Source organism: Aythya ferina (genome assembly GCF_964211825.1).
Source record: "Aythya ferina genome assembly, chromosome: 2".
Lineage (NCBI taxonomy): Eukaryota > Metazoa > Chordata > Aves > Anseriformes > Anatidae > Aythya > Aythya ferina.
Genome location: NC_140297.1, coordinates 139,782,227 through 139,810,090, shown reverse-complemented (window position 1 = coordinate 139,810,090; position 27,864 = coordinate 139,782,227). Strand labels below are relative to the sequence as shown.

At 43.0% G+C, this 27,864-nt stretch overlaps 1 protein-coding gene across 4 annotated transcripts; it reads left to right on the top strand.

Moving 5' to 3' along the window:
* The first annotated feature begins 1,823 nt into the window (after positions 1–1,823).
* On the top strand, positions 1,824–27,864 carry AZIN1 (antizyme inhibitor 1). Of its 4 annotated transcripts, none has more exons than XM_084510601.1 (13): positions 1,827–2,158; positions 7,677–7,814; positions 14,764–14,961; positions 15,901–16,071; positions 17,075–17,248; positions 17,544–17,716; positions 21,315–21,449; positions 22,917–22,998; positions 24,274–24,348; positions 25,285–25,450; positions 26,030–26,148; positions 26,347–26,561; positions 27,257–27,864. In XM_084510601.1, exons 5-13 carry the CDS (start codon positions 17,147–17,149, stop codon positions 27,366–27,368), a joined length of 1,179 nt encoding a protein of 392 aa, XP_084366727.1. In that variant the 5' UTR covers positions 1,827–2,158; positions 7,677–7,814; positions 14,764–14,961; positions 15,901–16,071; positions 17,075–17,146; the 3' UTR covers positions 27,369–27,864. The 4 variants fall into 4 exon arrangements, with proteins under 4 accessions (XP_084366726.1, XP_084366727.1, XP_084366729.1 ...); XM_084510603.1 differs by having other exon boundaries at positions 1,848–2,158; positions 21,170–21,449; XM_084510600.1 differs by lacking the exon at positions 15,901–16,071 and having other exon boundaries at positions 1,824–2,158.

Below are 27,864 nucleotides of genomic sequence, written 5' to 3'. Positions count from 1 at the left end.
TCCTATCTGTTGATAGCTTTCCTTTTTTTTTTTTTTTTTTTTTTTTTTTTTTTTTTTTTTACCCCTTTTGTGTGTGTGTTGTAGTTGTTTTCTCTGATTCCTCCTTCTGCACTTACACTCTGGAATAGTAACTCAAAAGAGCAGGCAAGTGACCAATGAAGTGTGTAATACAGAACCTGCTTGAGGAAACAGCAGTGTAAACCATTCCGTTTTTATTCCTGAAGGCAGGGTCTGTTGCAAATGTGTGTGAGAGGTCTTCTGATTTCAGAATCAATGTTGTACTGACTTCATCCATATCCTACTAGCGCTCTTATCAAGAAAGATGAGACATGGTACAAAGACTGAATATATTTTTCAGTTCACTTCCTCTTCATTTAAAATGATTTTCAAAAGAGAAGGTGACAACAGATGAAAAGAGTAAACAAACTTCATCACTGCATGCTATAGAACTTCTGTCTCATTTTATTTCTGAAGAGATGACAGATGTGTATCCGTTCACCACTTTTCTAAATTCACTGTTATAAAACTGAACAAACCTAGCTTTGCTTTGGAAGGAAAAAAAAAATCCTAATTGCAGTAACATTTATTTTTTTAAAAAGAAAATGAGCACGTCCTTAGATGAACAATTACCTTTCAGTACAAGCAGGTTCCATCCACATCCTTTGGTGGGTTTCAGTGAACTGGATGATTACTATTTTTTTTATTATTTTTTTTTTTTAGTGAAAGAACTGTGACGACTGGAGTGAGTTTACAGAACCTGACGGTCCTGTGTGCTCTGGTGATCCTGACAGGGCAGGCTGGGGCTGTGGAGGTCAGGGTTCAGCTCCACCATGGAACTTCTTCGTGACCTTCAGCTCACTACCTATCTCTGAGCAGCTGTTTGCCACTCGCACCGTGAGCTGCCAGCGTGTTATGAGAAGTAATAAAGGCTTGGGGCTGTGCAGAAGGTGTAGGAGTGCTTAAGTGAACTCTGTGAAACACGGGGCAGCTGAGGCTGAGTTAACACGCTCATGGCAGCCTTTGAAGTGCAGTGACTTGAAATGGAAGACTGGGGCTTGCCTGGTCCCTTCCAACCCAAACCATCCTGTCACTCGCCTCCTCCAGGGAGTGTTGTTAACAGTTTATTAGTTTATTATTTAGCTGGGCTCTGGTTCCCTGGGTGAAGCAGGCTGCTCGCCGGCCTCGCAGACCCCTTTTCTTCTGCCATCTGCTCAGTGCTGTGGCGGCCCGGGGCTGCGAAAGCCGTTGTGGGAGCGGGCTCAAGCTGCCACAGCAGGTCTTACATGGGGGCACCGCTCGTCCCGGGCTCACAGGGACGCCTCTCCCCCGACCCTAAGCGCTCCCCGACCCTCCTTCTGCACTAACTACAAAAAAAAAGGTCCCCAGAGCAGCGCTGCCCGAAGAAGGCCAGGCGCTCGCAAAGCGCCGAGCCTCCTGCGCCACAACCGCCTGGTCGCCCCCGCACCCCCCAGCAGGGCTCCCCGCTCCCCCTGCCCCTCCGAGCCCGCAGCAACCCCTCGGGGAGAGCCAAAACGGGCGGCCGAGAGCCCCCAGAGCGGGGTCTGAGGGGGGAGCTTCCCGCGGGGCGCCCAGGCCGCGGCGGCGCCGCCTCCATTTTGGGCAGCGCGGCCCCGGCGGCGCCCCCGCGGCTCCCGGTGCCCGCTGCGGGGCCGCCCGGCTCCGAGCGAGCCCAGCCGGGAGCCGGCTCCGAGCCCAGCCCCGAGCGGGAGGGGAACCGGGAGGGGAACCGGGAGGCTCCGTTCGCTGCTCGCAGCCGCTCCCGCCCCGCTCGGGCGCTGACGCGTGGCGCCGGTCCCTCCCCGCCTCTATAAGAGCGCTGCCGGCGGCGCCCCCTTCTCCTCTCGTCGCCGCTCGCTTCGCCGCCCGGTGGCCGTGCTCCTGCCTCCGTTTCTCTCTTCCCCCTTCCCCCGCTGCCGCAGCCCCCCCAGCCCGGCCCGGCTCCGTCTCTCTGTGCCTGTGCCCTCCCGTCCCGGCGCTGCGCTGCGCTAACCCCCCGCCGGTCTCCCCCGCAGCCTATGGCCCTGGAAGGCGCCGCTGCCGCCGCCTGTATTTCTGCTGTAGGTTCCCACATCCCTCTTTAAAAATTCCGCCGAAAAAGAGAAGACGATTTACCAAATCTTTCGGGCCGTTATCTCACGTGAGTACCGGCGGCGGGGTGTCCGTCTCCCCCCCCCCCCCCCTTACACCCTCCCCACCACCGGGCTGGGGTCGGTGCCGGGGCTCCCGGCTCGGGGAAGGGGGCGGCGGGCGGGGAGGGGGCTCCGTGCCCCTTGGGGTGGGGGTGCAGGAGCCGTCCCCGATCCCCCAACCGCAGGGGGGGACGGAGCAGCCCCGGGGAGCGCGGCGGGGCTGCGGTGGGGGCTGCCCCTTCCCCGGGGCTCGCCCAGCTGCCACCACCACCGGCGGCGGTGGATGGAGAGCAGCGGGGCTGAGCCACAACCGGGGCTCCCCCGCGGGGTCGCCGCTAACCCGGGGACGGGAGGAGGAGGAGGAGGAGGCTGCAGGGCGGCGGGACCCCCCCCCAGCTCCCCGAGCCCCGGCGGGGGTCAGCGGGCTCCGCGCTAACATGGCGGCCGGCAGCGCCCGCGGCGGGCGGGAGGCGGCGGGGGGAGCCCGGGCACCGGCACCGGCTCCGGGGCCGCTCCGAGGCGGCCGCCGCCGCCTGACGGGGCCGGGCTGGGCTGTGAGGGGGCGGCGGGGCCGGGAGGCTCCGGGGGGAGCGGGCTCGGGGCTCGGCGGCGGCCCTAACATGGCGGATCCCCGTGGAGGGGGCTGCTGCGCCGCTGCCTTCCCCCCGAGCAGAGCCGAGCCGGGCTCGGTGGTGGTGGTGGAGGGGGGGGGACGTGGAGGTGGCCGCCTGAGGGGGTCCCCTCGTCCTGAGGCAGCGGGGGCTGCGGCCCCGCGGGGAGGGGAGGCGCCTCGCCGCCCTGGTGTGTGAGCCCCCGCGGTGCCGGGGTTGTCACAGCGCTGAGCTGAGTGTCCCCAGCCCGGGGATGTGACAGGAGGAGAGGTTGGAGGAGCAGCAGCAGCAGCAGCAGTGCTCGTGGCACGGCGGAGGCGTCGCTCCTCGCCTGCTGCTCAGAGGCCATGTTGTGCATCGCCCTGGCCAGCCATCCGGGTTCTCCTCCCTCCCGCGCTGTCACAGCGCCCTGCCCCGCACCTGAGGGGCTGGGGTGGCACAGGGTCACCTCACGGGGGGACCTCGGCCATCCCCCTCCCTGCTGCCCCGCCGGGGGATCGCCACAGGGAGCGGCGGTGACGGGACGAGGCGTGAGGGTGCCACACAAGTCAGGGGGTGTTGCACAAGCACAAGTGGCTCTTTCCTGCACGAGACGGGGGATGACGGGGCAAATTGCCTTAACACAGAGCTACCAGGGAGTCCAGCAGGGAAAGGGGACGCCTTCCCCCTCATTCAGCTGTCTCCTCCTGCATCTAGAGGTGTGTTTCTCCCTCCCGAGGAGCAGAAAAGATGAGCAGAAGGCAGCTTGTCTCAAGGACGCACGCTTTCCCCTCCCCTTGGTCAGCCAGTCGGTGCAGTGGCAGCAGGTTTGGTGCTGCTGGTCCTTCTGGAAGTCTCCTGCTTCAGCCTCCTTCGTGTGGTGGCCTCGGCCAGCCCCTGTGGTCCAGCTGGTGGCTTTCGGAAAGCGTAGGGCAGGGAGGCAGTCAAGTGGCAGCTCAGTTCTCGTGTGTGTGTAAAATGTGTGCCTGGGTGTGCTGAGACCCCGCTCAGGCTCAGCATGGTGTGGGACAGGGGTGAAGGGGACTGCGAGCACAGGGCACCTGGCACAGACGAGGAGGATGCCATCGCACCCTGCCACCAGACCGCACCACAGACCCTACCCCGTCAGCTGTGGCCTCATTCAGAGCCCAAGAAGGTGTGTGGCTGTGCGGGGGGACCCCCGTTGTTGCAACGAGGACAGCAAGCGTGCTGAAACCTTCTCCCAACCCTTTCCAAAGCGCATCTTCTGCGCTGTGTAACCCCGCGCAGGCGGTGCGTGCCAGCAGACGGGAGAAGCGCTGCGTTTCAGACCTCTGCAGCAGCCGCCGGTGACTGAGCATGATTCGGCCGTGTCCTGCTCCCGGCCGAACACAGCCGCCCTGCAGGAAAACACGGCGCAGCATCCAGCAGAGCGGCTGGGGTCTACCTCCTCCCCAGCCAGAAGCGGGGCTGGGTTTCCTGCGCTGCGTGGCAGAGGGTTGGGGTGGGTGCTGCCCCACTCCCACCTTCCACAAGCTGCTGGGCTCCTGCCTCCAGAGCCCCTGCACTTGCTCGCCATTCTTCCCCCATAAACGTGAGAGGCAGCGGTGGTGGGGGGGCGGTGGGGGTTGTGGATAACAGTGATGGTAGGAGGGGTTTGTTCCAGTCTGGACTGGTCCAGTCTAGTTCTTTCCTTCCTGTCACCCTGTGAACAATGCTGCTGCCGCTGTGGCTGATGCTTGCGACACTGCAGCCCCCTCCCCATGTGTGTCGGGCAGGGGAGGTGCCCCCTCCTCTCCCCTCCTCTGCCTGTGGTGGGCTGAGCAGGCTGGCCAGCCTCCATCCCTCCAGGGGAGAGCGGGCAGCCTCCAGCTCCCGGGCTGTTAAACCCGAGAGAAAGAGGGGTCTTCACAGCAGTTTGTGTGGGGTGGCATCCCTCGGTGCTCAACAGCAATGCAAAATCTCCTCCTGCTTTGCTGGAGGCAGGAGGAGGACTCACTGCATCCACCAGCGCTGCAGCCTGCCTGGAGGCGAGCAGCTCATGCGTCTGGGTTTGCCTGGCGTGCTGGTGGCTTTTTTTTTTTTTTTTTTTTCTTTAAAAAGCCTAATGCCTTTTTTTAAGGTGTATATTCGGGGTAATGCTCAGCCGGAGCGTATGATTTGAAAATGATTCAATCTCTCCAATTAGAGGAGGGACAGAGTGCTCTGGCAGGGAATTTAGCCTGTCCCTTCCTGAAAGGATGCTTAATCATGTAATGGACTAATTTGGATATAATGGCAAATTTCAGTTCAAAACACTCTTGATCCAGTGCAGGAGAGAGCGTGGTCGATGGGAGGATTTCTGGCAGACCCGCGTGCTCCTCAGGACAGCAAGCAGAGCTGCGATTTCCCTCGGAGACTGCCTCACCGAAATGCCTTGGCACTGATCTGGGAAAGACCCATTGTACCAGAAGAATAGCTCGGTTTATTTGTGGACCAGAGTAACTTTGGTGCCTCCGAGTCTGTCTTTCGGTCTAAACGTGTGAGGTCATTGCTAGATCCTTAGGGTTTGGCCCTCGGGTAGTTTAGCTCAGATCATTGCGAGACCTCTTTTTGGAACCTGGGAGATGCCCGGGATCATCTTAGTGAAGGAAATTAATTATGCTCAGTTTTGTGGGTCTATCTGTATCATGTTTGGGGGACCAGATGAGCTGGAAAGGGCTCATGCGGGTGCTCACAGGGCTTATCAGGCAGATGCAGTTGTTTGGCAATGCTGCGTTCTTTGGGCAGCTGTGGGGGTTATTTTATTCCTCAGGTGAGTGCTACTGTTTGGTATAAAGTACTGCACTTCTGGTTGAGCTGCAGTCAGACTCAGGGCACCTGCTGGTATGCGTACAGATGGCAGATAAATACACGCACATAGGTGCCACTTGATTATTAAAAGGCAAAGCTGCCCCCTTGTTCATTCCCACAGAGCTCGGTGTTTTAGCAAAGAGCATTTTTATACCTACTTTAACACCCTTAAACAGTGGAACTTCTTGTGCCTCATCACATGGGCAGTTTCTCTAAAAATGGGGTTGTCCTCCTCTATTATGGGCATCTAGCACGTTTCTATGGCTTAAAATGGTAGTCCTGCTCTACTACCACGGAGCAAACTAACTCTTAGCTTACTCACTTGCCTTACAGAATAAAACTAGTAGGATTTGAAATGCTCGTATCATACTGTTTCCAGCTCTGAGTATTTAATACTGGCAAATCTGCACAAAAGAGGCAAGTCAGAGTATTTTTTTATACACATACGTCGTTTCTTCAGATAAATAATCCTCATCTAAAAGAAATTCTGGAGAGCACTTGGAACTCAGCACAGCTCGTAGTTAACTATTGCTAAAGAAGATGATCATTTTTCACTCCAACACTCTGGAAACTTTTTTTGCGTGCTTTCTCCTTGGCACGTGTGGGAGCATTTATCAGAGTAGTACTGCTGATGGTATTTGTCTGAAGCACGGCCTTTTAGGTTTTGCACTAAAGGGTCATGTGCTGCGCCTAGAAGCAGCAGTTTTTAATGCCTTGTTCCCCTAGGAAGGTGGACTCAAATCGGTACGAGTCCTTGAGCGTAATCAGAGCAGCACGGAGGAGCTCCTGGTTGATTTTACAAAAACCAAGTGCTGGCTGTTCTTAAAGGTGTTGTATGCATAATCTGAAAACAAAACATCACTGATTTCTTGCGTTAATGAAAGAAAGGGATGATTAAATACAGTGCACGTACATTAATCCTACCTGGCAGAATTCCTGAATACCTCAAACAAGTCTGAAGGAGCGAGGCTTATTTTTGATACTGGATGCTAATGCTAATCTTCATGCTAACGCTGGAGAGATTGCTCTGTAGAGTTGCTGTGAAAAAGTTGCCCTGGAGGTAGGGTACAGCTGTTTAGCTTTCTAATAGCAAGAATAACTGGAAAAATACACTTTGGCAGTTTGCTTAACCGTATTGTGGTTGAGAAGATGATAGCCTGGGTTAGGCGATTCCCAGAAGCCAGGTTCTTGTAGTCTGCGCTTGTAGGCTCATTTAAATAATGGGAGCAGCAAAGGTTTATTTATTTAAATTTTTTTTTTTTTACAATCAGTCGGTGCATTCCCCATTTCATGCCGTAGACCACAGCGAATTTGTGGAGATCTTGGTGTGTGTGCTGGGTTTACGCAAGGCCAGCTCTGTACTGTGTTGGAGTCCCTGAAAATGACAGCTCCTTTCCGAGGGCACAGCTTCTCAGCGGGGCTGGTTTGTGTCTGCCTGACTGCCTTTCATGTTCCTCGGACTGTTTTCTGTGATTGCTTTACCTTAATTTGAGTAAACTGGCCTTCTAAGAAGCTGCCTTGGTGTTATGTGTAACATCCTTAGTCTTTAGGGGCCAGCCAAAATGTTTCCTCATTCCTGAAGGCGAGCCTGAGTTTCTTTCTTTTTTACTGTCTTGCTCATCTATGGATTTGTACCTTTGGTGTTGAGCCTCACTATATAAGGCCCTGTTTTCACCCACATATCAGGTCCATTCACAGCAAAGAAAGAGCATGTGGCAAAGGAATTACAAAGTAGAAAGGAACTGGGGTTGGAACCAGAAAAATTGCAACAGTTACAGGGTTAAAAACAGTTTGGGGCGGGTAGTCCAGTATTAAGGACTTCCATACAGCAGGCTGGTGTAGAGCTCTTTGCCTCTGCTTTAAAAGTCTTCCAGCTCAGACGATGAAAGATGAGTACAAACAAGCAGTTCCCATGTGTCCTACCAGTGCTCCATACACCTGACTTGGTCTGGCTTGGAGTTCATGAGTTGAAAACTGGGCATTTTATGTGATTATAGACTTTCACAGCTTGAAGTTGCAAGCCTCCTTAACTGCAGCACTAAAAATGCGTGTCCTGTGTTTTAAGATTAAGCTTTTATTTTGTTCTAGCGATTAAATTTATTTTTGTGTGTGTTTCTCCCTACAGGGCAAAATCTCTGATCAAGTTTACAACTATCCAGAGGGCTTAGGAGAAGTGCTTTATAGAGAACAGTTCGACTTCAACGCTGAGCCACCTTGGGAACCTAGCTGATGATAGTAGGGTTCCATCTCCTAACTTGTCCATGTAAGTCTTTTTTTTTTTTTTTTTTTTCCCTCACTCCTCATCTGTATGCAGCAGGCTAAGTACTTCCAAAAATGTGAACAGTATGTGTTGGCTTTCTGAGATACAAAATAACTGTCTTTATGTAGCTTAACAAAAATTGGAAAGCAGGAGCGTGCGTGGTATCCTGGGCTCTCATTCAAGGTAGCACTGTAATTTTTTACTTACCTAATACTTTTCTCAGCAGCGTTATCTGATCAACTTCTGTGGGACTTGAACATGTGTTAGGAAACTTTGTACTTTTCTGCACTAGGGCCACGGGCTACAGAAATCTGAAAATAAGCTGCAGTAGCTTCAGTCTCACAGTGGGAATTTGGAAGTTAGGAATTCGCACTGCCTGACCATGATTTGCTGAGTATTGTGTGATTTCTGAGGGTGTTTTACACTGAAATAGTTAAAATTTGCTATTGTAAACTGTAACTAATGCTGATCAAGGGTGTGCCTTCCCAAATGCCCGTCTCCATTATTTGCTAATTATTATTCACTTCCACAAATAGTTGTAGTTGAGCTACAGTAGAATGTGGAATTCTGCGTTGGATGGAAATCCTGCACCAATTATAAACCTCTTTAAATTTAAAGAGGCAAACAGTTATTAAAGCAAAACAAAAGCCATGATAACTGAAAACAAGTGAACGCATGTAGTTGGTCTTAAGGAGCGCGGAAAACTCTGGAATGTGTGTGGTTATCCTGTTCTGCTAACACAAAACAATAGCTTTATGTGGTTTTAACAATACCCTTAAATGCGTTTGTAACATCTGAGTTAAGCTGATTTTATACAGTATTGCTTCTTGTCAGGCTATCTGGTGTTTTTGTTGTTTGTCTTAGTACCTACAAATTATATAAAGCTTCTAAACGTCAGACTTCAGAATGAGAATGGTTAAGTGCATTTAACTGATAAAGGCACTTTTTAAAGACCACAAAGAGTTTAAATACCAGTTCTGTTGGTATGTCTCCTAATAAGGTACTTCACATAGATGATGCTGTCCTTTGAAAATACTGCAGGAAGGGAAGCACAGGGTGAGCTTGGCTTATCGTGATTTCTGTCTTTTATCTCCAGAGGTGGTGTTCTTCTGGTTTTGTCTGAAATGTGCTGGAATTAGCCAAATATATCTGGTTCTATTTAGTTCAAGCGAATACAGCTGACACTGAAAATTTTCTATATATTGCTGCTGTTTTGTAGGTACCAACTTCTTTTTTGTAAGCAGATCCGAGAAAATTCTCTTGCTTAGCTTCTGAGTTTCAGTTCACTTTTGAATATGGGTAGGACTTTCTAGCGTGACGTTTTGCACTTCAACAGTAGTAAAGGAAACAAGCAATTAAAAGTTAGCAAAGGCAGCAAAATTGTTAGGAGGAAGGAGAACATATAGTGCAACATCTTAAGGTATTGGAAGTGGATTTTATTTTCTTAAAACAATTCTGAAGTAATTTTGACTTCGAAGTTTTGTTCTTTGTGGGGAAGGCTGCTCTGGTACCTCCCTAACTAGTGGGCCGATGTGCTGCAGCGTGTAGCACAAGGTGTAGCTTGTCCTGGAATGGAAACACCGCTGGATTTGCTGGATTTGTGGCTGGAAGTTCAGCTGCTCTGCATGCTTATTTTGCTCTAGGATCTATTATGCCTTTAGTGCTAATATACTGTCCACAAATAAACCAGTTCAATATTGAACGTAGAGGTGATGTATGTAGCGGTACTCCGTAAGTGTTTGCCAGTAAATCTGCGTGGCTTGGTGTGCTGAAGCATGGGTAATTGCCTCCAACACAGCTAAGATGTATTTAAGTTAGCCAGCTAATTGGTAGTTTGAGTCCTGTTCAACTTGTAAAGTGATTTAATGGGGAAAAAGGTCAATTGAGCTTTTAAACATAACTATTAATCTTATATTGCAATGGAACTTAAATAAAAATCTTCTGTCTGAAGGTATACTTATATTCCCATTAAACTTGCTTCCTTTTTATAATTCTCTCCCTCCCACTTCTGTCCTTGTATCAACGCTGGCCAAGGAAGAACTTGGGGTGTTAGTTCTGTCTTGCTCTTCAAGCTCTAATTTCCTGAGCAAACAGTTTGGCAGCTGAGGTCTGAGGTGTTGCTGCTTTGAAAACCTGTTCTATTTATTGCTGTGTCTGGCTGATTGGAAATGGAGGGAATTTCCAATGGAAAGCTGACCTATTAAGCAGCCCTGCTTATGCCCAGTGGGAGCAGGAGTTATTTGGGCTGGCTGGCCTTTCAAGCTCTCCTGCCTTTCTGTCTGAATGGGGCTGGGAGCACAGTAGAGGGCCACTGGGCAGCATGGAGAGTATTACAAGTGCCTGGTAAGTGTGGGGAGAGGGAAGGGAAGTGAGGTAGCACTTCTCTTTCATGAGAGTGCAAGCAAATGTGGTACCACAGAAGCATACGTGCGATTGCAGGAGTACATATGCCTTTTGGGAAGCTTTGCTGGCTTATCAGCTTTGAATAATGTATTCAGACGTCAAGAAAGCAGAAGAAAGTTCTTGAAAGCATGGATGTTGCGGAAGAAAATGTGAAATGGGGCGTTATTTCTGAGTACCTCCTCCTTTGCTCGCTTTCTTCTTCATCACAGATGCTCAGTTACATGGCTCATTTAATGGTGTGAAATACTGCTGAAGGGAGGCAGGGAGAATTAACCTGAGCCGTGCAGGTATTCTGCAGTGACCCTCGATGGATTTGTGCTGAGAGGCAAATGGAGTGATGCAAAATGCCCAAAGTCATTGTAAATAGAGAAACCTGCTTCAGGATTTGCGTTACTTGGCTTGAGATTGTGTTCAGCTAACTGAATGATGAGGACACAAGTTAGTGAAACAGCATCTTGGAATACTCCTTAAAGATGCTCTGAATATAAATGGGCATTTCTTGTACTGAAAACAAAGGACTCGTGTTTCTACTTTCCTAGTATATCAGCTTCTGTATTTAATTGGCAACGTTAGTGATAATGCTTCAATTTTTTTGATCTTTTACTCTTGAAGAACCAGTACAGTAAGGAACGTGAGATGAAGGTCTTCTGAGTCTAAGATTTTTGCATTGGCATAATTGTTAATCTCATAAATATTTATTTTGTCTACTGAGACGGGTAGTTGAAAGGCATTATTGGGAACCTGTCTGGTTTGTGGAGACTTTGTTCTCTGCAGAGGAAGTTTTTAGTGGAGGAGAAAAAAAAAAAAAAAACCTTTTTTTTTTTTTTCAGGCCAAACAATGTGTAATTCTGACAACAAAAAGAAAAAAATTGGAAGCAATGAGTTTGTTATGGATGCTTGCATATGACAAGCATGTGTTTAGTCGCTTTTCAGAGTATTTTAATTTTCTTGTGTTCCAGATGTTTGCGTTAATTGCAGTGTTTACATATCTGAACTTTAAGATAAAAGTTCTTCATCTGGGAAATCATTGTGTTAAATCTTGAAGAGCCTGAGGATGTAATGCTTGCTTCAAAGAAAGCAATTGCATGCCTATGTAGAAGTCTCACACCGCTTGACAGCTTTTGTTTGCTCTTAAATATATGTCCTGGAGCACTGTGCAGGCTAACACTTTGGGGAGTAAAATGGGTGGTGTTACCACATGAAGTTTGTCAAATTATGAGTTGCATTATGTCAGCGTTCCCAGTGTGGACTGAACTCTGGATTGTAATTTCTGATTCTGCCCTACAGATTCGGAAGTCTTGAACCATTCTTCTGTTTTCTTTTGTGTGTGTTCATTTCATATTCCACAGATCTTACCATTGATTCTCCTCCTGCTTTGAGGTGGGAGGTCAGGAGGGGCAGAACAGGGCAGGGTAAGATGATACAGCACAATCCCAAATCCCACTGCAAGTGTTAAAGAAAAATCTCTCAAGTATGCACCATTGTATGATGCTGCTGGTAGGAATTCCAGTTTTCTCTGCGTATTTTCTATCTTGCAAGAGTGGAGAGAATTTCTTCCAAGAGCAGAAGAAACTGGAGAGGAGGGTAATGAGCTGGGACTCAGGGTAGAAGTTGGTAGGCTCTTTTACTGGATGCATTTTGCAAAATGAAAAACTTAGATGTCACAGACATGCTTAGAAAAAGCAAGTGCTGTTTAGCAGCCCGGGAGAGGTTATACTAGGTTGTTTATGGCTTCCTGCAAGCTATGCTATTTGTCTGTACTAGTATGGGCTCATTTTTGTCTCTGCCTCTTGATCATAAGATGCTTCTGGATAACTGAATTACGAGAGACAGCGTTTTAGGAAATGACCTTCATCAAAGCTAACAAAAAGCTCTTATTGTGTTAATTAAACCTTGCAGTTGTTTAAAGTTGGTTTGATCAATTAGTTAAATAAAATGCAAATGTTTTTACCGTCTTTCATAGAGCAACTTGCTTGTCTGAAGCTGATCTGTTTATTTTTGCTCTCAAACATTTTTCTTAATCTTCAACTTGGCAGAGTAAGTTGAAGTTAAGTCTTAAGTAAACTGACCAGTTAAGTGTTCACGTCGTTTTTGCTTTCAGGGAGCTCATGGCAAAAAGGCTTCTTCCCTCCCTGTGCTTTATTTAATCCTGCTCTCTTTCCCTCCCACAGGACCTCCCTAAAAGTAAAAATGTAGCTTTTGGAGGAAAGCTGACAACTACACTGTCTCTGTAAAACTACAGACACCACAATCATTGACTATGAAAAAGCTTTATTTTAAAAACGCTACAAAATTAGCCTAAATCCCCTCCATGTAACTCAGACAAATCCTAGGACTTGGAGAGAGAAAAGCCAGCTGCTTGTTTGGACCAAGCTTTGTGTGCAATCAGAGGCACCAGCAATTAGCCTGCAGGGTGTGTGTGTGTCTGAGGCTAAAATCTATTCAGTGCTTGTGACTGCTTCCATTGAGTGGCCGGGGACCTTCCAACAGGACAGATCTGTGCTTCCTCCCAGGGAGGGTGGGTGGAGACGTGCAGTAGTACAGTGGAAGGGACTCATGAGCATCTGCGTGCTTCGGAGTGTAGGAAGTGGCTTGTTGGACTAAAACCAACCAGACAAAAAAAAAATTCAGCTTTAAAACCCAGTCTGGTACTCTTTTATATACAGCAAATCCTGAATTTAGTTTTGCCTTCAGACTCTTTAGTGGGCTTGTACAATATGTTAGAGAATTGTGAGCTTAGGGTCAGAAATACAGAAACTTGAAAAAAGAATATGAATTATAAGGCTTCTGTCAGCCCAGTCACTCTGCGTGCTTTCAGTTGCAGATACTTGCAGTTTTGGTGGATGGGATGTGAGTGGGGAGGGGGAATGAGAAACTGGGATCATGGAAGTTCACCCTATAAAGAGTTACTCTGTCAAAATCTTGTCATTGAGGCTTGCTGAACTTTTCCTAAAGTCATGGAACTGATTATATGTGTTCAAAGCGTATTGTAGGTGCAGATGCAACACTATATATATTTTTCCTTTAAATTATAATACTCCTCAGTGTAACAAAAGGATTTAGAAAGTTGTAGGTTTTTGAAAGGGCAATGTTGCATTTGAATAATCTGCTGAAAATGGAAATCATTTTGCTTCTGCGTGTGTTCAGCATGGTTGTTTGCTCACTCCTCTCTTCGGGTATTTTTCTTGCAGCAGGACAACAAAAGATCTATTGTAGGAGAAGGAACGTTTAATGTTTTATTACACAACCAGCATGTTCCTGAGGATGTATGAAATACTTCTGAACTTTATACATTAGGCTGTTTAAGCCATAGCATAAATTTGCAGAAATTTATAGCAGAAGTTATGCGAAGAGAACTAAACTTTGCTGTTACCATTTAAATTATATTCATAGCTTTTCTGCTGTTGACCTTCAGATTTCTAATACTCTGGAATGGTATTGAGTCTTCAGTAAAATGCTGATGCTAGATTTCTTCTCAAGAGGAAAAATGTGTTTTTTGTACTCTGCTACTGGAAACCACTGGTATTTCACAGAGGTGAATGTGTTCAGGTCTTTGTTCTAATTAGCTGGCAAATCAAGGATACCCATGAAGTACCTGTTCACAGCATGGTAGTGGCTGTGTAAATACAGCTCCAGTGTTCCTGTTTGTTTCATTGATTCCAAGTCAAACTTAATTTGTAAGCTTGTTAGCCTTCCTAAAGGAATTTTAGCTGTTACTCACAAATTTCAAATGGGATATGACTCTGAAGATTTTTTTCCTGGTTGTTGAAATGTCTGCCACCTAGTCATTGTTTCTGTAATTATAATTTACTTGCTGCACCGATGTCAGGATTTATCTTACCCTTTTGTAATTGTTTTGGGTCTTCAGGATTCACTGAAGCATATGACTCACTTGTGAGGCAAGTATGCTGAGTAAGAAGCACACTTGTCTTTGTCATTCATCTCCTGGACATTTTATTGAAAATTGTCACTACCACAGAGTAAAATTCACCTGGCAGGAAATAATTCTTTTGAGAAATGTAGGTGGCATACTCAAAATGAATGATCCAGGAGGCATGCAAAGCTCATGCCAGTGTTTTCCCTGCTACTGACTATAATGACAAGAAGTAAGAGCAACTGCTCCTCAGTTGTCTTTCTTAATATTAGCTTGAAGGGAAGGAAGCTTGAGTAAGTATGTTTTCATATTGCTAACAGTGTTTACCAAACTCATGTTGCAAATGTTGGGTTTTATTTATTTACTCACTCCAGGGAGGTGGTGGAATAAACATGAGACAGCTCATATCATGACCTTAGGAACACCTGAAGCCAAAACCATCGTATTAACTTTTAGGGTCTTAATAAAGTATTGTTTTCACATTCAGCTGCAATGTTTCTGGTTTCTATTCACATTTTAAACTGGAAACCTATATTTCTATTATTTTAAAAGCCAAATACAGGTGTCTTTAGAAAACAACCAGCTTTGTTTAATAAATACTATTCTAATTCTGTCAAGAGGTGACGGGTATGCTTTGTGCCTCTTTTCCCATTGGTTTATGTTTTCTTTGTACAGTTTGTTGCATAATTTAAGGACCCGGATTTAAGGCTTGGAAGCCCATCCCTTGTGTTTCTTGGTTTATGACTGTCGGCTTCGCGGAATACGGCTGAGATGAAAGGATTTCTCGAGGATGCAAATTACTCCATTGGCCTGTTGGATGAAGGAGCAACTCTTGCAGATGTTATTGACAACTGTATTTATGAACATACTCATGTAAGTTTTATAAATTTTCCAGATCTTCTGGTTTAGTTGTAAGTCTTCAAACTAGGTCAAGGTATTTAGCACTGATGATCTGACAGCAACAGAGGAACAGTCGGCTAAAATTCACCTTATAAAGTAGTTACCCATTCTAATTTTACTTCATGTTTGTTTTCCTAAGGCTGAATTCTGTTGGGGAAATTTGGACAGCAATTGTTACCTCCCTGAGCATGGTTAACAGGAAGGTAATTTTGCTGATTGTCTTAAATACAGGTTCCTATCTCATTCTTCAGAGAAACTTTATTTTCAGTGAGGTTTGTTTAGACCAGGAACCTGAAATTTGACAAGTGTGTATTACTGAGTTAAAAACAATTTTCTGCTTTTTCTCTGAAAATACGCCACAGTTTGGACAAATGCTTGTGCTGAGCCAGCTTAAAGCCATGTTTAAAACTTCTGTGGTCATAATCATAAGGTTGTACACCTTCCCGCTACCTTCCCAGGTGTAAGAAGCACAGGTATCAAGACCAAGAACACATTGTGAGGTGCAGCTTTTTTCTTCCAAGATAAATAAACTGGTCTAAAAGCTGTTGAGGCTTAGCAATCAACTGGAAAAAAAAAAAAAAAAGAATAACTCTATGTATACAGTAATAATAGTTTTATTAAAATCAGGCTTCACTCATTTCTTAGGAGGTAGGAAGATGCTGTAGGCTTTGTTTTGTTGACAAGGCTGTAGAAAGAAAGACCTTTATGAAAAACTAAGTTTAATTAGCAAGTCCTGTATCTTTAATATGCCACACCTATGAGTTGTTCACTTTTTTTTCCCTCGGTTTACCAAAACTAATGTTCAAATGCAAGTGCTCATCTATAGTACAGCAAATAGCTAAATCCCATGGCCTTCTGAACTCAGGTAAAGGATTCCCAAATCCTGATTCCTAATATTCTTTTTCTGTCTAGCAAATAAATAGGTAAACTACTGGCAACATGTCATGTCTCCAACCACTGGCTGGCTCACAGAGGATAGCTGCCTCCTGCTGCTTTCATTTACTCCTTTAGCTCAAGGGGTAGAGGCGTGTGCCATGGATCTAAAGCTCCAGATCCCATTCCTGCTGGTGACCCATACAGGGGGTCAGTATGCTTCCACCCGATGGAATTTCTATTTGTGTTATTTTTTAAACAGAAATAAAGACATTGTGTACAATAAGCCACAACAAAGTTTTGTATCTGCGTTTCGTATCTAGTCAAGTGCTAGAATTAACGTTTGATGTACAGTCTTAATTCAGATTGATCATGTATTTTGTGACGGTCTTTAATATAATTAGGCTATTTGTTTACAGGATTTTTACTGAGTGCACATTATGAACAAATACAGAATGATCAGTTTGGATTTTGGTCCTCTACATCGACATCATGACTTGATACTAAGCAAGACTGTGGTGAAAGATGCACAAGGGAGGGGGAGTGTTGCAGTTTACAGAAAATTATCTGTGCATTTTGTTAAAGATTATGTACTTGACTCTGCAACTTCTAATGTGTTGAATTAAGTTCCTTAAATTCTGCTTAAACTTTGTGCTCCATAAAATGTGGAGAACAGTCTCAATAATGTAATTCATGTAGTCAAATTTATTTTCAAACAAATTTTCAGTAAAATGAGCTATTATCTAGAGGTTGAAGTAATGGTAGTACATTAGTTTTTTTTTTTTTCCTTGTATAATAAGGTGCAAATTATGTTGAGACTGTGGACGCTTTCATCCCAGTGGATTTTCACCCTCCAAAGAATCGCAGACTTCTAAAAATGCTAAGTTGGAAGTGATTTGTAACCTATTTTGTATTTTTAGATAAAACTTAAAGGCCAAATACTCAGTTTATCTTTTGTCCAGGAATGTCAGATTATTATCTATAAACCATTCATAGTATCTTTGAAGTGGTAGGTATTACCTTTGAGTTTAAAGCTAGTTCAAATTGCTAGGTAAAAGCACAAACAAGAGAATTGCTCAGGGTCAAACCTAAAAGTTAATAGCAGGTCCAAAAAAACCCACATAATTCTTTATGACTTTTTCTTAGGTTGTTTGTGTTTTGACAGCAAACTCACCATGTCAGGTATTTTATTTTCCTAACTTTGTTATTTTAGACCGGAAAAAGAGCATTTTATGTTGGTGATCTTGGAAAGCTGGTAAAGAAAAACATACAATGGCAGAACGTGATGGCACCGATAAAACCATTTTATCCTGTAAGATGCAATTCTACTCCAGGTGTACTCGAAATTCTGGGAACCCTTGGGATTGGATTTGCATGTTCCAGTAAAGTAAGTGTCCATTGGCTTCATATCTGTATTCCTTATCTCCTTCCATCCTTCCATCTGTCCAGTGTTTTAAAATCAGATTTTTTTAGTAGTAAGTGCCATGGTTATATATAATATAGTCTAAAATGTGAACTTCTCCTAGCTGGCTGTTAAAAATCTATTCTTCCATCCTAAAAGCAACGGTTAGTTTTCTGCATCTTATTTGGACTACTTCCTACAGTATGAGAGCACATTTACTGAAAACTCGGTGAAGATAGTGCACTTGACTGTGAAACTCTGGTATGCTCTTGTCTTTCAGTCTGAAATGGCATTGGTACAAGGCCTGGGCATTTCTCCTGAAAACATTATATATACAAATCCTTGCAAGCAAGCTTCTCAGATAAAGTATGCGGCAAAAGCTGGGATAAACATCATGACTTGTGACAGTGATATTGAGCTGAAGAAAATTGCACGTAACCATCCAAATGCTAAGTAAGTGTCAAAATTACGCTTTTGCTTTTTACGTTGGAGAGATTTAATTTTGTCTGTATTCTGGGTTGTTTGTTGAGCTGCAGCAATGATACATAGCTTCTTTAATACAACTCACATATCTGTTTTTCTTTTCTCTCTCTGATGTCTGTCTTTAAGGTAGCTTTTTTTTTTTTTTTTCCCTTCAGGTGTTTCCCTCTCTGGGTCTCAGCTTCCTATATGATAGTAAGGCCCTTGTTTTGGGAGAGAGCTTATAGTAGGGCAGTCTTCGTAGAAAGATTTTGGTCACAAAACCTCTGGAGTCTGGCATGTTGTCATCTGCAAGTCCATTCTTCTGTTTTTATTGCGATTTCCACTTTTTCCTTTAGAATATTCTGTTTGAAAATGAATGGCTTCAGCCTAAGAATGTGCTGAGATTATCAGCAAATCAGCTTGTGCACTGCATCCCATCTAGGGCTTGGATGTGCTGTGCAGGTGTTAAATGTACCTACAGATATTTCCCCACTATTACCGAGAAATCTGACTCCAGTTCTATTTCTAGTCACTTTAGCATTGGCCCAGATGCTTTCAGTAGAGATCATCAAAGCTGATACTCTGGCTGTTTAAAAAAAAAAAAAAAAAAAAAAAAGACTGATAGATGCTCATGTCATTAAGCATCACCTCCTTCACGTACAAAAGCTTTTGCGGTGGGTCACTTTCTTGAAGTCAGGCCTAAGTGGATATTGTATTGCTTCCAAGTGACTAATGTGGTACAGCTTCCTGACAGCTTCGTCAGAGCACATTAAAAGATGGGATTCCTGGCATCCTTTTCAGAGCTATTGGTTCTAGGCTGTCCTTAAAAGAGTCCTGACATCTCAAAACTGTGGCCATAGTGACAGAACTGGCAAAATTCTACTGAGTCATACAGAGTTGGGAGACTACTCATACCGTGTGTTTGGTTTCTGTTTTAGTCTCATTTTCTTAGGCTGTCTCAAGAGACTCTCTCTCAAAGATACTCTCAAAATACTGCTGTTGGTACTGATCACACTTCATCCTTGTAGCAGCCTGTCAGTGTTTTGCATGCTGGAGAGTAGTTCTCATACAAAGAACGTAATCTCTGATAACATACTCTGTGTAAAATGTTAGCCTTGACATACTTCACAAATTTGAGTGCCTTAGCAAAGTTATAGCTGTCTTTTACGTCATTTAGTATTTTTACTAATTTTTATTGGCGCTTTTACAGTTTTTCATTATTTTGTTTTGCCAATTTGCTTCTTTGAATCTAACAGAAAGCCTCTTTTAGAATGAGTTATCTTAATGTCCACAGTAAGGGAAGTTAGGATGCAGATTTTTCTTGAGACAGTACAATTGCCAAACAGAGAAGCAGAATGAAGGAGTTGCACAAACTCTTTGCATATCTTCAAGGATCCCATAGTCTAATATTTGAAATAATTATTATTTATAAAGGACAAGAACTTTGACTTTCCTAAAAACTGCAAATTGCCATCTGTTTTCTAAAAACCTGATCTCAAGTTCTCCTACTTGGTGGAGAGTTGCTTGGTTCTGTTTGTTTTTAATTTGAATTCTTATTCAGGTCATTAGAGCTTCAATACTAAAGTGATAACTATGGGCTTTATTTTTCTTTCTCGGTACATTTTCAAAATGTCAAAGCCTTTATGTAGCCTTGTTCTTCCTATGTATGGTAGCCACAGCTAGGTTGTCTTCTGTAGATAAAGCTAACTGCACTCTGGCAGAGGAAGTCCTGCTTAGGAAACTGTAAATCTGCTCCTCCTAATTTTCAGAAAATCTTTAACTTTGCGCAATAACAGCTACAGATGGGTCTCTAGCTTTTTATAATTGATGCATCTGTCTTTGGAAGTCTCAGTAACTTGAGTGATTACAAGTTTATTAAATAAAGAGGAGAAATGTGGGAAAGGAATACTTCCAGCTTTACTTTCTACCACTTCCTTATAAGAAAATCTGCTTGGAAAAGTCCAAAGGTAACAGCTAAGGTTGGTGGTGTCCTAAGAGCTCCATCAGAAGAATAGTTCTTTTTAAGGATCAATAGTTCTTGGGGAAAAAAAAAAAAAAAAGGCAAACTTCCAAGCGTATACATTCTCTATCCCTGCTCTAAGTGGCTGAGATGTAGGAAAAAAGATCATCCTAAACTTCTAGAAAGGAAGAATTACACTTCTTCACAGTGGCTTCCACTAGAGGGAGGGGGAATCTTAGCTGACTTATAATGCTGCTGTGACAATTTATCAATAAAATTTAATATAGGGTGTTGTCTTTAAGAAATGTTAATGTAAGGTTACAAACAATAATGTTATGGTTTTGAAATTCTTTAAAGTGTAAAAGAACAGAACATTTAACAGTTTTTAATATGGTCAGCTAAATGCTTTACAAACATGATTTGAGTACAGAGTTGTCAAACAGAGGTGTCTCTGCTAGTAGAGAAACAGCATGCTAGAGGCCAGGCAGTGTCTCAAGAAGAACAAAGTGATAGACCTTAAGATTAATGAGGATTGCTTGGTAACTGGTGTGAGAATTTAGTTGTTTTTTTCTTTTTTTGCTTTACAAAATGCATTTTAAACATATTGTGAGACATTTGAAAAGGACTTTCAGAAGTCAAGGTAGGTGTTAGTTTGACACATTTTGGCATGACTAGGCTAAATTTGCTTGTTGCATCTCTCAAAAAGAACTATTTTATTTCTGGCACAGAGCTTTGCCATTTGTTTATGCCCTTCCTGCTGGCTGACTGTAACGTGCTCCTGAGCAGTCAGTGTATAACACGACACAACTTCTGTTGTGTTTACCATGTGGCTAATAAGGTGATCTTTCTTGTGGCTGGGGGAGTGGGAAAGCCAATGAGTTTCTTAGCGGGCAGCAGTCTGAATTTGTAAACTTTGGGGGTGTACCTGGAGAGGGTTTGACATAAGCATGCCTTTGCCACTCAAGTGTTGTTTAATGCAGGTGAAGGACTGATGCTGAGGCTTGCTGAGCCTACTCAGAGTTAGGCTTTGACCTGAGGGAGGACCTTATCTCACTGCCTAAGGCTGTAGGAGGTGGTGCTGACTGCATTGCTGCTCCACAAGAGCCTGCAGGGAGCAGGGGAAGAGTGGGGACCCCCAAGCCATGCCCCCAGCTGAGGGGGGGCAGAGGGATGTGGCCAGGCTGTACTTTAAATGTGTCAGCCAAGGGTTTTCCAGGTGTTACATCTGACACAAGACTGACTCAAGGGGGGGTTCTCCATCCTCTACTCTGGGCTATGAAGGAGAACGGAGATGGGAAAAGCATGTTACAGTCACTAAGGGTGTTAGGGAAAGCATACTTTATTAGAAGGTAACGTTCTCTTTTATTACAGCACTCAACAGACTCTTGCTGCTACAAAAGAGTCTTAGTTGCTGCATTTCGAAATCCCTTATCCTTGTTGGCTCCATGTTTTAGCCCCTAATTGCTAGTTTTTTCTCTGTACAGGATTGTTTTTATTAGGTTCACTTGACTCATCCATCGATGGAGCTGGAGTCCTGACAACATAATCAACATACTTCTGACAGTCTTCAGGCTTCACATGTGCTGATGATGTAAACCAACTGCCCCAATCATCTTCCCCTTCTCTTAGGCTCTTACTGCACATTGCCACAGAAGACATTACTGCTGATGAGGAGATGAATATGAAGTTTGGCACCACCCTGAAGAACTGTAGGCATCTGATGGAATGTGCTAAGGAGTTGGGAGTCCAAATAGTTGGTGTTAAGTGAGTAACTTCATTGTTCTCTGCTGGCTGAGCTGATGTTTATATGATGTGCTCAAGACTTAGAACTACAGCACAAAAGGACTTTTTTCCCCTTTTTTGGCACTCTCTTTTACAGGGATTTAGAAATAAAACTTCTTGGATCATGATTTTTTGCTTCCCAGCAAAGCATTAATATCCAAGCAAAAACTGGTGTGAAACAAAGTAACTACTACTGACATGGAAGTGATTTGAAATAGAGTATCAAAAATCTTTCTGCTGGTGTTAAAGCAAGGTTTAAAAACCTTTCTTATCCTCTGTCTTTTCTCTTGAACTTCCACAGTAACTTGATTTATTTTTTTTTTCCAGTAATAAATAGCAGACCAGATAAGCTGCTAGTATAACATGAGATAGCTTGGACAGATTTTTGAACAAGGTGAACGTGGGGTTAGATTTTCAAAGAGCTGAGTCTTGTGTCACTTCTTGATCATTCTGAAACAATATTCAGAAAGGCTTTTGACATGCCAGTGACAGGAATTGAATCCTGGTGTTCTGAGAGCTTCCAAATCATCTGTGGTATTTTAATTTTAAGCCTGACACAAAGATTTCCCTGTATGGAGGAAAAATGCACACACAAGTTTTTGTTTCATCTAACTTCAGCTCCTAATGTATGACATTCACAAATGGTTTCAGAAAGCAGTCAAATGAGATGGGTTGTCAAAACAGCAAAAAAGTATTTTAAAACAAAAGGTTTTGGAGATTTAAAACAACTTTGTTTTGATTTAAATCTACCCAGAATTGATGTTAGAGGATAGCAGTACTATAATCATTAAAAATGATGAATCTATTTTAAAAATAGATGACACTACTGAGGAAACAAACGTTTGCTTTAATATCCAAAACATCTGTGCCAACTTCAACCAAGAACACACAGTTTTTGTGTATTCCAAGTTTAAAAAGTCAATGTTGCTCATAACCTTTGTGCCAGATTGGTATTCCTTAAAGAATTGAATAGACTTAGTATGATGGCTCAGATGGGTATCTATGTGCACGGTCTGTCCTGAACTAGCAGACCGTACTAGGAAGGCTGTGGGTGTGCTGGTGCCCACTTTATTACCTCAGCTGCTAGCAGTGTTCTGGCACTGTTTAAGCCTTATGGACAACTTGGACAAGGTTACAAAACCTTGTAACCTCTTTAGGAGCAGAGACTGAAAGGTTCTGTGAGTCTCTTATTTCTTAAATGTGAGCCTGTAGTAGGATATTTTTAGCAGTTAGAGGTTGCTAAGCTAAGCTAGGCCTCATGTGGAATCCAGGGGAAGAGAAGGCAGTCATCTGGGTGTGTTCTTTACACTGTCGATATATAACCATGCAAACTTGTCTTGTGCCACTTGGAAACAAATTACTTCCCCTACTGTTGTAGATAATGAAACAATTTGCTTGGTCTGAAAGCTGCAAGTTTCTGTGCATTAACAGCGTTTTTATTTCTTTCAGATTTCATGTTTCAGGCTCTTGCAAGGAACTGCAAACGTACATTCATGCTATATCTGATGCTCGGTGTGTGTTTGACATGGCTGTAAGTAGGAGATAACTCCTCTGCATGTGCTTCAGTAGAGGATCTGTTCTATTCTAATCAGACTAACAAGCCAACCACAGTGTTCCCAGAGTGTATCCATGTAGGGAAAAACCTTCTAATAAGGCACTAAATGCTTCATCGTGAGGCATGTGGTAGAGGTAAAACAGACCTTACGATCTTCTTGTGGACAAAAGTTAATGAACGCTGTCCCACTGACAGAGTAGCCTAGCGTGCCAGTATTTTTACAGTTTTTATAGTTTTTTAAATTTTTTTTCAGGCACCACTGTGCTGATATATTTACATAAAAAACAAAGATACTTGCTAACATGACCTACTTTCCAGAAAAGAATGAAGCTAAATGGTTGAAATAAACAACTGCTGTTACTCAGTATTCATTTTCAAATAAAATCATTTCCTTGCTTTGGTAAAGGCTTCTTGAAATTCAAATCTCAAATACTGCAAATACACAATTGGCTTTTTAAGTTGTATTAAATTGTTAACCATTTGTATCTCATTATTTATCACGATAGAACTATTAACCTGGTGTACATGATTTCTGAGGTTGTTTGCCACGATGCTTATATGTTAAAGATGCCATACATTGGTGGTGGGAGTCTGAATTTGGATGAAGAATGGATTTATTAGATGCTTCAGATGACTCACGTAAATGAGTCTTACATGTTCTACTTGTATTTCCCATATTGCGAAATTCAAAAATCACTTCTCAAAGTATTTTTGTATAAATGGGAAGCCTATAAACTAAATAGAGAAGAATCTAAATTAATCTCTTTACTCTTATTATTGCAGTTAGTGCATTACCTGTAACAGGTTACACATGGAGGGCAACAAAACAGAAGTTCTCACTGATGTTTGTGTGAATTCATTGTAGCAGACTTGTCACACAAGCAATATCTGAAAGACTTGTATTATACAGATGAGTGAGTCCATAACTCTTGTCAGAATGCACCACCCTGATCCACAGATATTGTCTGAATATAACAAATACCACAAAATGGGAGTTGACATTGCTGTGGGACTTCTACGTGAGAATTGTGCAACCAGCCTCTATTGACATCCTAATGCTATTACTACTAGGTTTCATGGAGCTGCACTCATTTTTACTATGATACAACTTGCTCACTAGACTATACTTTGTTAAATATGCTCAAAATATAACCTGATAAAAAAATATCCACAGTAAAAAAGCAACTGTTTTTTTTTTTAACAGTTACAGTTGTCTCTGTATTTATGTTCTGTTCTGCCTATGTATTTTAGGAAGAATTTGGCTTTAAGATGAACATGTTGGATATTGGTGGAGGCTTCACAGGTTCAGAACTTCAGCTTGAAGAGGTATGCAAAGTATTGACAGTTCAAACTCTTATTTTGATCTAAGTTTAAGTGTTTCACCTTCAAACAGCAACTAACATTGATAGCTGAAGCTTACTCTAAATTCCATGCTAAACTGTAAGCCATAAGATCCAAATAATTGGTTTTACATTCTTTATTCTGGGTAGTATAATCAGTCCTTTTAAATCGCATCTGTATTGGGTAAACCCTGATTTCCGTAGTTCAATCTGTGACATAACTTCTGCTAAGGTGAATTGGGCCAGTAACTTTTTTAGTGGCTGACTATGTATTGTAGGTTTAACTGATTGCTCTTGCATGGTTTGGGCAAAGACTGCTTAGCATGCTTTGGATCATAAACTGTATTGCTACTGTACAAAAGCTTCAGGCACTTTGCTTTAGAATTGAAGACTGATAGTTTTGCTTTTAAATGAAACTTTTAACATGGATTTGGCATAAATTGGATCTTAATTCTTAATCTTAAATAATCAAAAACATGGCTTAAGATTTGAGCATCAGTGTTAAAACACTTTATGTTTCTAATGCAAAAACATTCAGAACCAATCACACAAAGGCACTTTTGCTGTTCTTCTGGCTTTGTATGTAACTTCACATTATCTGTTGTGCCAGAGAAACTTTGAAATGAGTTTTGTTGTCTTTAGTGAACCTCAGCATGAGCTTTGGCTGGGAGGAGGGACTGTATGATACTCAGGCTCATGGTGTTCAATTGTCAGTTTTTAGCAGAATGACCTATATTTAAACACTTTTTCTTTTTTGTAAATTTTGCACTTCTGGGTAAGGATACTTGTCATGATAGAGGAATAAAGTAAGCTTTTTGTCATGCTTTCTAGAACTGTACACTGCTGTCTTCAGAGGGGGTATGTGTGTGATATACATGTATAACCTGAGTTATGTGTCCTATTTGTGATTTCAACTTCCTAGGTTAATCATGTCATCAGGCCACTGCTGGATGCCTACTTTCCTAAGGAATCTGGTGTTGATGTGATTGCAGAGCCTGGATGTTATTATGTTTCATCTGCATTTACACTAGCAGTTAACATCATTGCAAAGAAAACTGTTGAGTATGACAAACTTCTTCCTTCTGGAAGTAAGCAATGTGTTTATCTTTAGTGTGCTCTGAATCGGTAGAGACAACTGCTCGCTACTTTTAGCCAGGATGGACTAGTTTGTTCTGGCATGTATTTAATATATACCTTTTTGCTGCATTGTAATCAACCTTTTGGGTTCTGACCATATATTATAAATGTAACAAAGAAAATGAAATGCAGAGGTTTGGCATTTCTGGTTTATTTATTAGGTTTGACTTGTCAGTGCTTAAACCTAGATAAGGTGCTTTACATCAGGTGTATTGGAAGGGTCTGTATTAGACTAACATGGAAAAGTACAAAACCAAGCTGATTTGTTGCCTGCTAAAGCAGACATTGGCCTTATATTCTTTAGTGATTGTTACTCAAAATACTTATTTTACTAAGCCTCACATTTAATATTCCAACTGAATTGTTAATCTCATTTTGTACCGATTACTCTGCCCATAATCCTCCCATTCTGATACATGGACTCCCTTTTCAGGGGAAAACAGTTGACTTAAGTAGTTTTTCTGCAACCTAACTTATAACTGAAAAAATACATGCAAGATAACTACTTTTTTTTTTTTTACTTCTTCCAGTGGAGCAAGCCAGGAATGATGATGAACCAGTATTTACATATTACATAAATGATGGTGTTTATGGTTCTTTTGCGAGTAAATTGTCTGAGAAACTGAATACTAACCCAGGGGTTCACAAGGTGAGTCCTTCTGTATTCTTCAGAGATAGGCCTTATCGTTAAAATTTTATTTTTATAACATATATTTAATACATATATACATATATATTAAAAAAAAAAAATCATGTGTATAGTTATTTGTAAAGTTATCCTTTTGTATACTTGAACATTTTCTTACTGAATAACTAAAGCCAGAATTACTGGTACATTTCCGTATAGAAATACAAGGAAGATGAGCCTCTGTTCGCAAGCAGCCTTTGGGGTCCATCCTGTGATGAGCTTGATCAAATTGTGGAAAACTGTCTTCTTCCTGAGCTGAGCGTTGGAGATTGGCTGATCTTTGATAACATGGGTTCTGGTACCTTAGGTGAACAGTCTACCTTTAACGACTATCAGAGGCCACTGATTTACTACATGATGTCTTTCAGTGACTGGTAAGAAAATTCTTGATAGCTGCAAGATTTCACTTGTTTCAGGAGCACATGCATGCAGCCAGATATAAACTATTTTTATGATGGCAAATACAGGAAGATGCAACTGAGCAGAAGAGTGTGCCTTTTTCGTGTGGTGTGGTTCTTTTTTAATTATTGTGTCTGACTTTTGCTAAGAGTAAACTGAGAGCTGTAATAACATGCCTACTTTGCTTTAGGGTTGACAAAGGAGAGCATAACATGAACTGTTGCGAGTTTATTGGTAGCTGCTCCTGAGTCATGTTCAACATCAACTGTTGAGGTTCCCCTAAGCCAACTGGGAAATTTTACACTTAGAAGACTTTGCATTTGCAAACAGTTAGGAAGAATGACAAAATTCCTAACACAATTCCTAATTGTAACTTGCATACGGTATTGGCATTGCAGGTTGTAGGCAGGAAGGGTCCTAGCACTGCTGTATGGACAGTAAGAATTGGGCCATGTTCCAGTGCCTAGGGAGCCAGGTCCCTGCACACCTGTTGATGGAGCCACAGCCCTTTTGTGTCTGCCACGAACGTGCATAGTCAGTTCTCCCCTCTGCTGAGACTGAGGTCAACATATCCAGGGGCAGTAGACTTCAAATGCTATTTCCAAGGCTGGTTTCTGAAATTAAATTGTACACAAGCTCCTTGTTACAACTCATACTTTTCTTGCTGCAGGGATGAGATGCAAGATGCTGGAATTACTTCAGACACATTGATGAAGAACTTCTTCTTTGTGCCTTCTTGCATTCAGCTGAGCCCAGAAGACCGCTTTTCCACTGCAGCTTAAACAGGCATTAACGCTTCATTTAGACCTGCAGTTGCAAGTCTGTAGTTTGTCTGGTCAACATTCCAGTGTGGAAGAAATGGAACAATCTTGAATTTCAATTCATTCTCTTCAAAACTTGAAAAAAGTAGTAATAGCTAATGGGGACCAGGCAAAACAAGCTACAGCTACAATTCACTGGGGGGTGGGAGGGTTAGATAATGGCATCCAAATTTAAACTTAAGTTTGTGCAACCCCTGAGCGTTTAAATATGCAACAAAATGGATGACTTAGTGGAGATGGAAACCCATCACTTGGGTTCTTCAACAGTTTACATACAAGTACACAGTTTTTATACTAAGGATTCCTGTTAGAAAAGTCTTGTAAAGTTATTGTCTTTCGCCCAGATATATCAAATGTCAGTGGGAGACCAGTGTGATTTCATTAGATGTTTAGTGTATTTAGAATGTGTAAATTTGTGCTTTGAACTGTAGTTTAATAAATGTAAAATTGCATCATA

Excerpts from the sequence above, each read along its gene's own strand:
- AZIN1 (XM_084510600.1), top strand. The coding sequence starts at position 14,860 with ATGAAAGGATTTCTCGAGGATGCAAATTACTCCATTGGCCTGTTGGAT. Across the intron at positions 14,962-17,074 it reads GTATTTATGAACATACTCAT|ACCGGAAAAAGAGCATTTTA; the intron begins GTAAGTTTTATA and ends TTGTTATTTTAG. Across the intron at positions 17,717-21,314 it reads CGTAACCATCCAAATGCTAA|GCTCTTACTGCACATTGCCA; the intron begins GTAAGTGTCAAA and ends CCCTTCTCTTAG.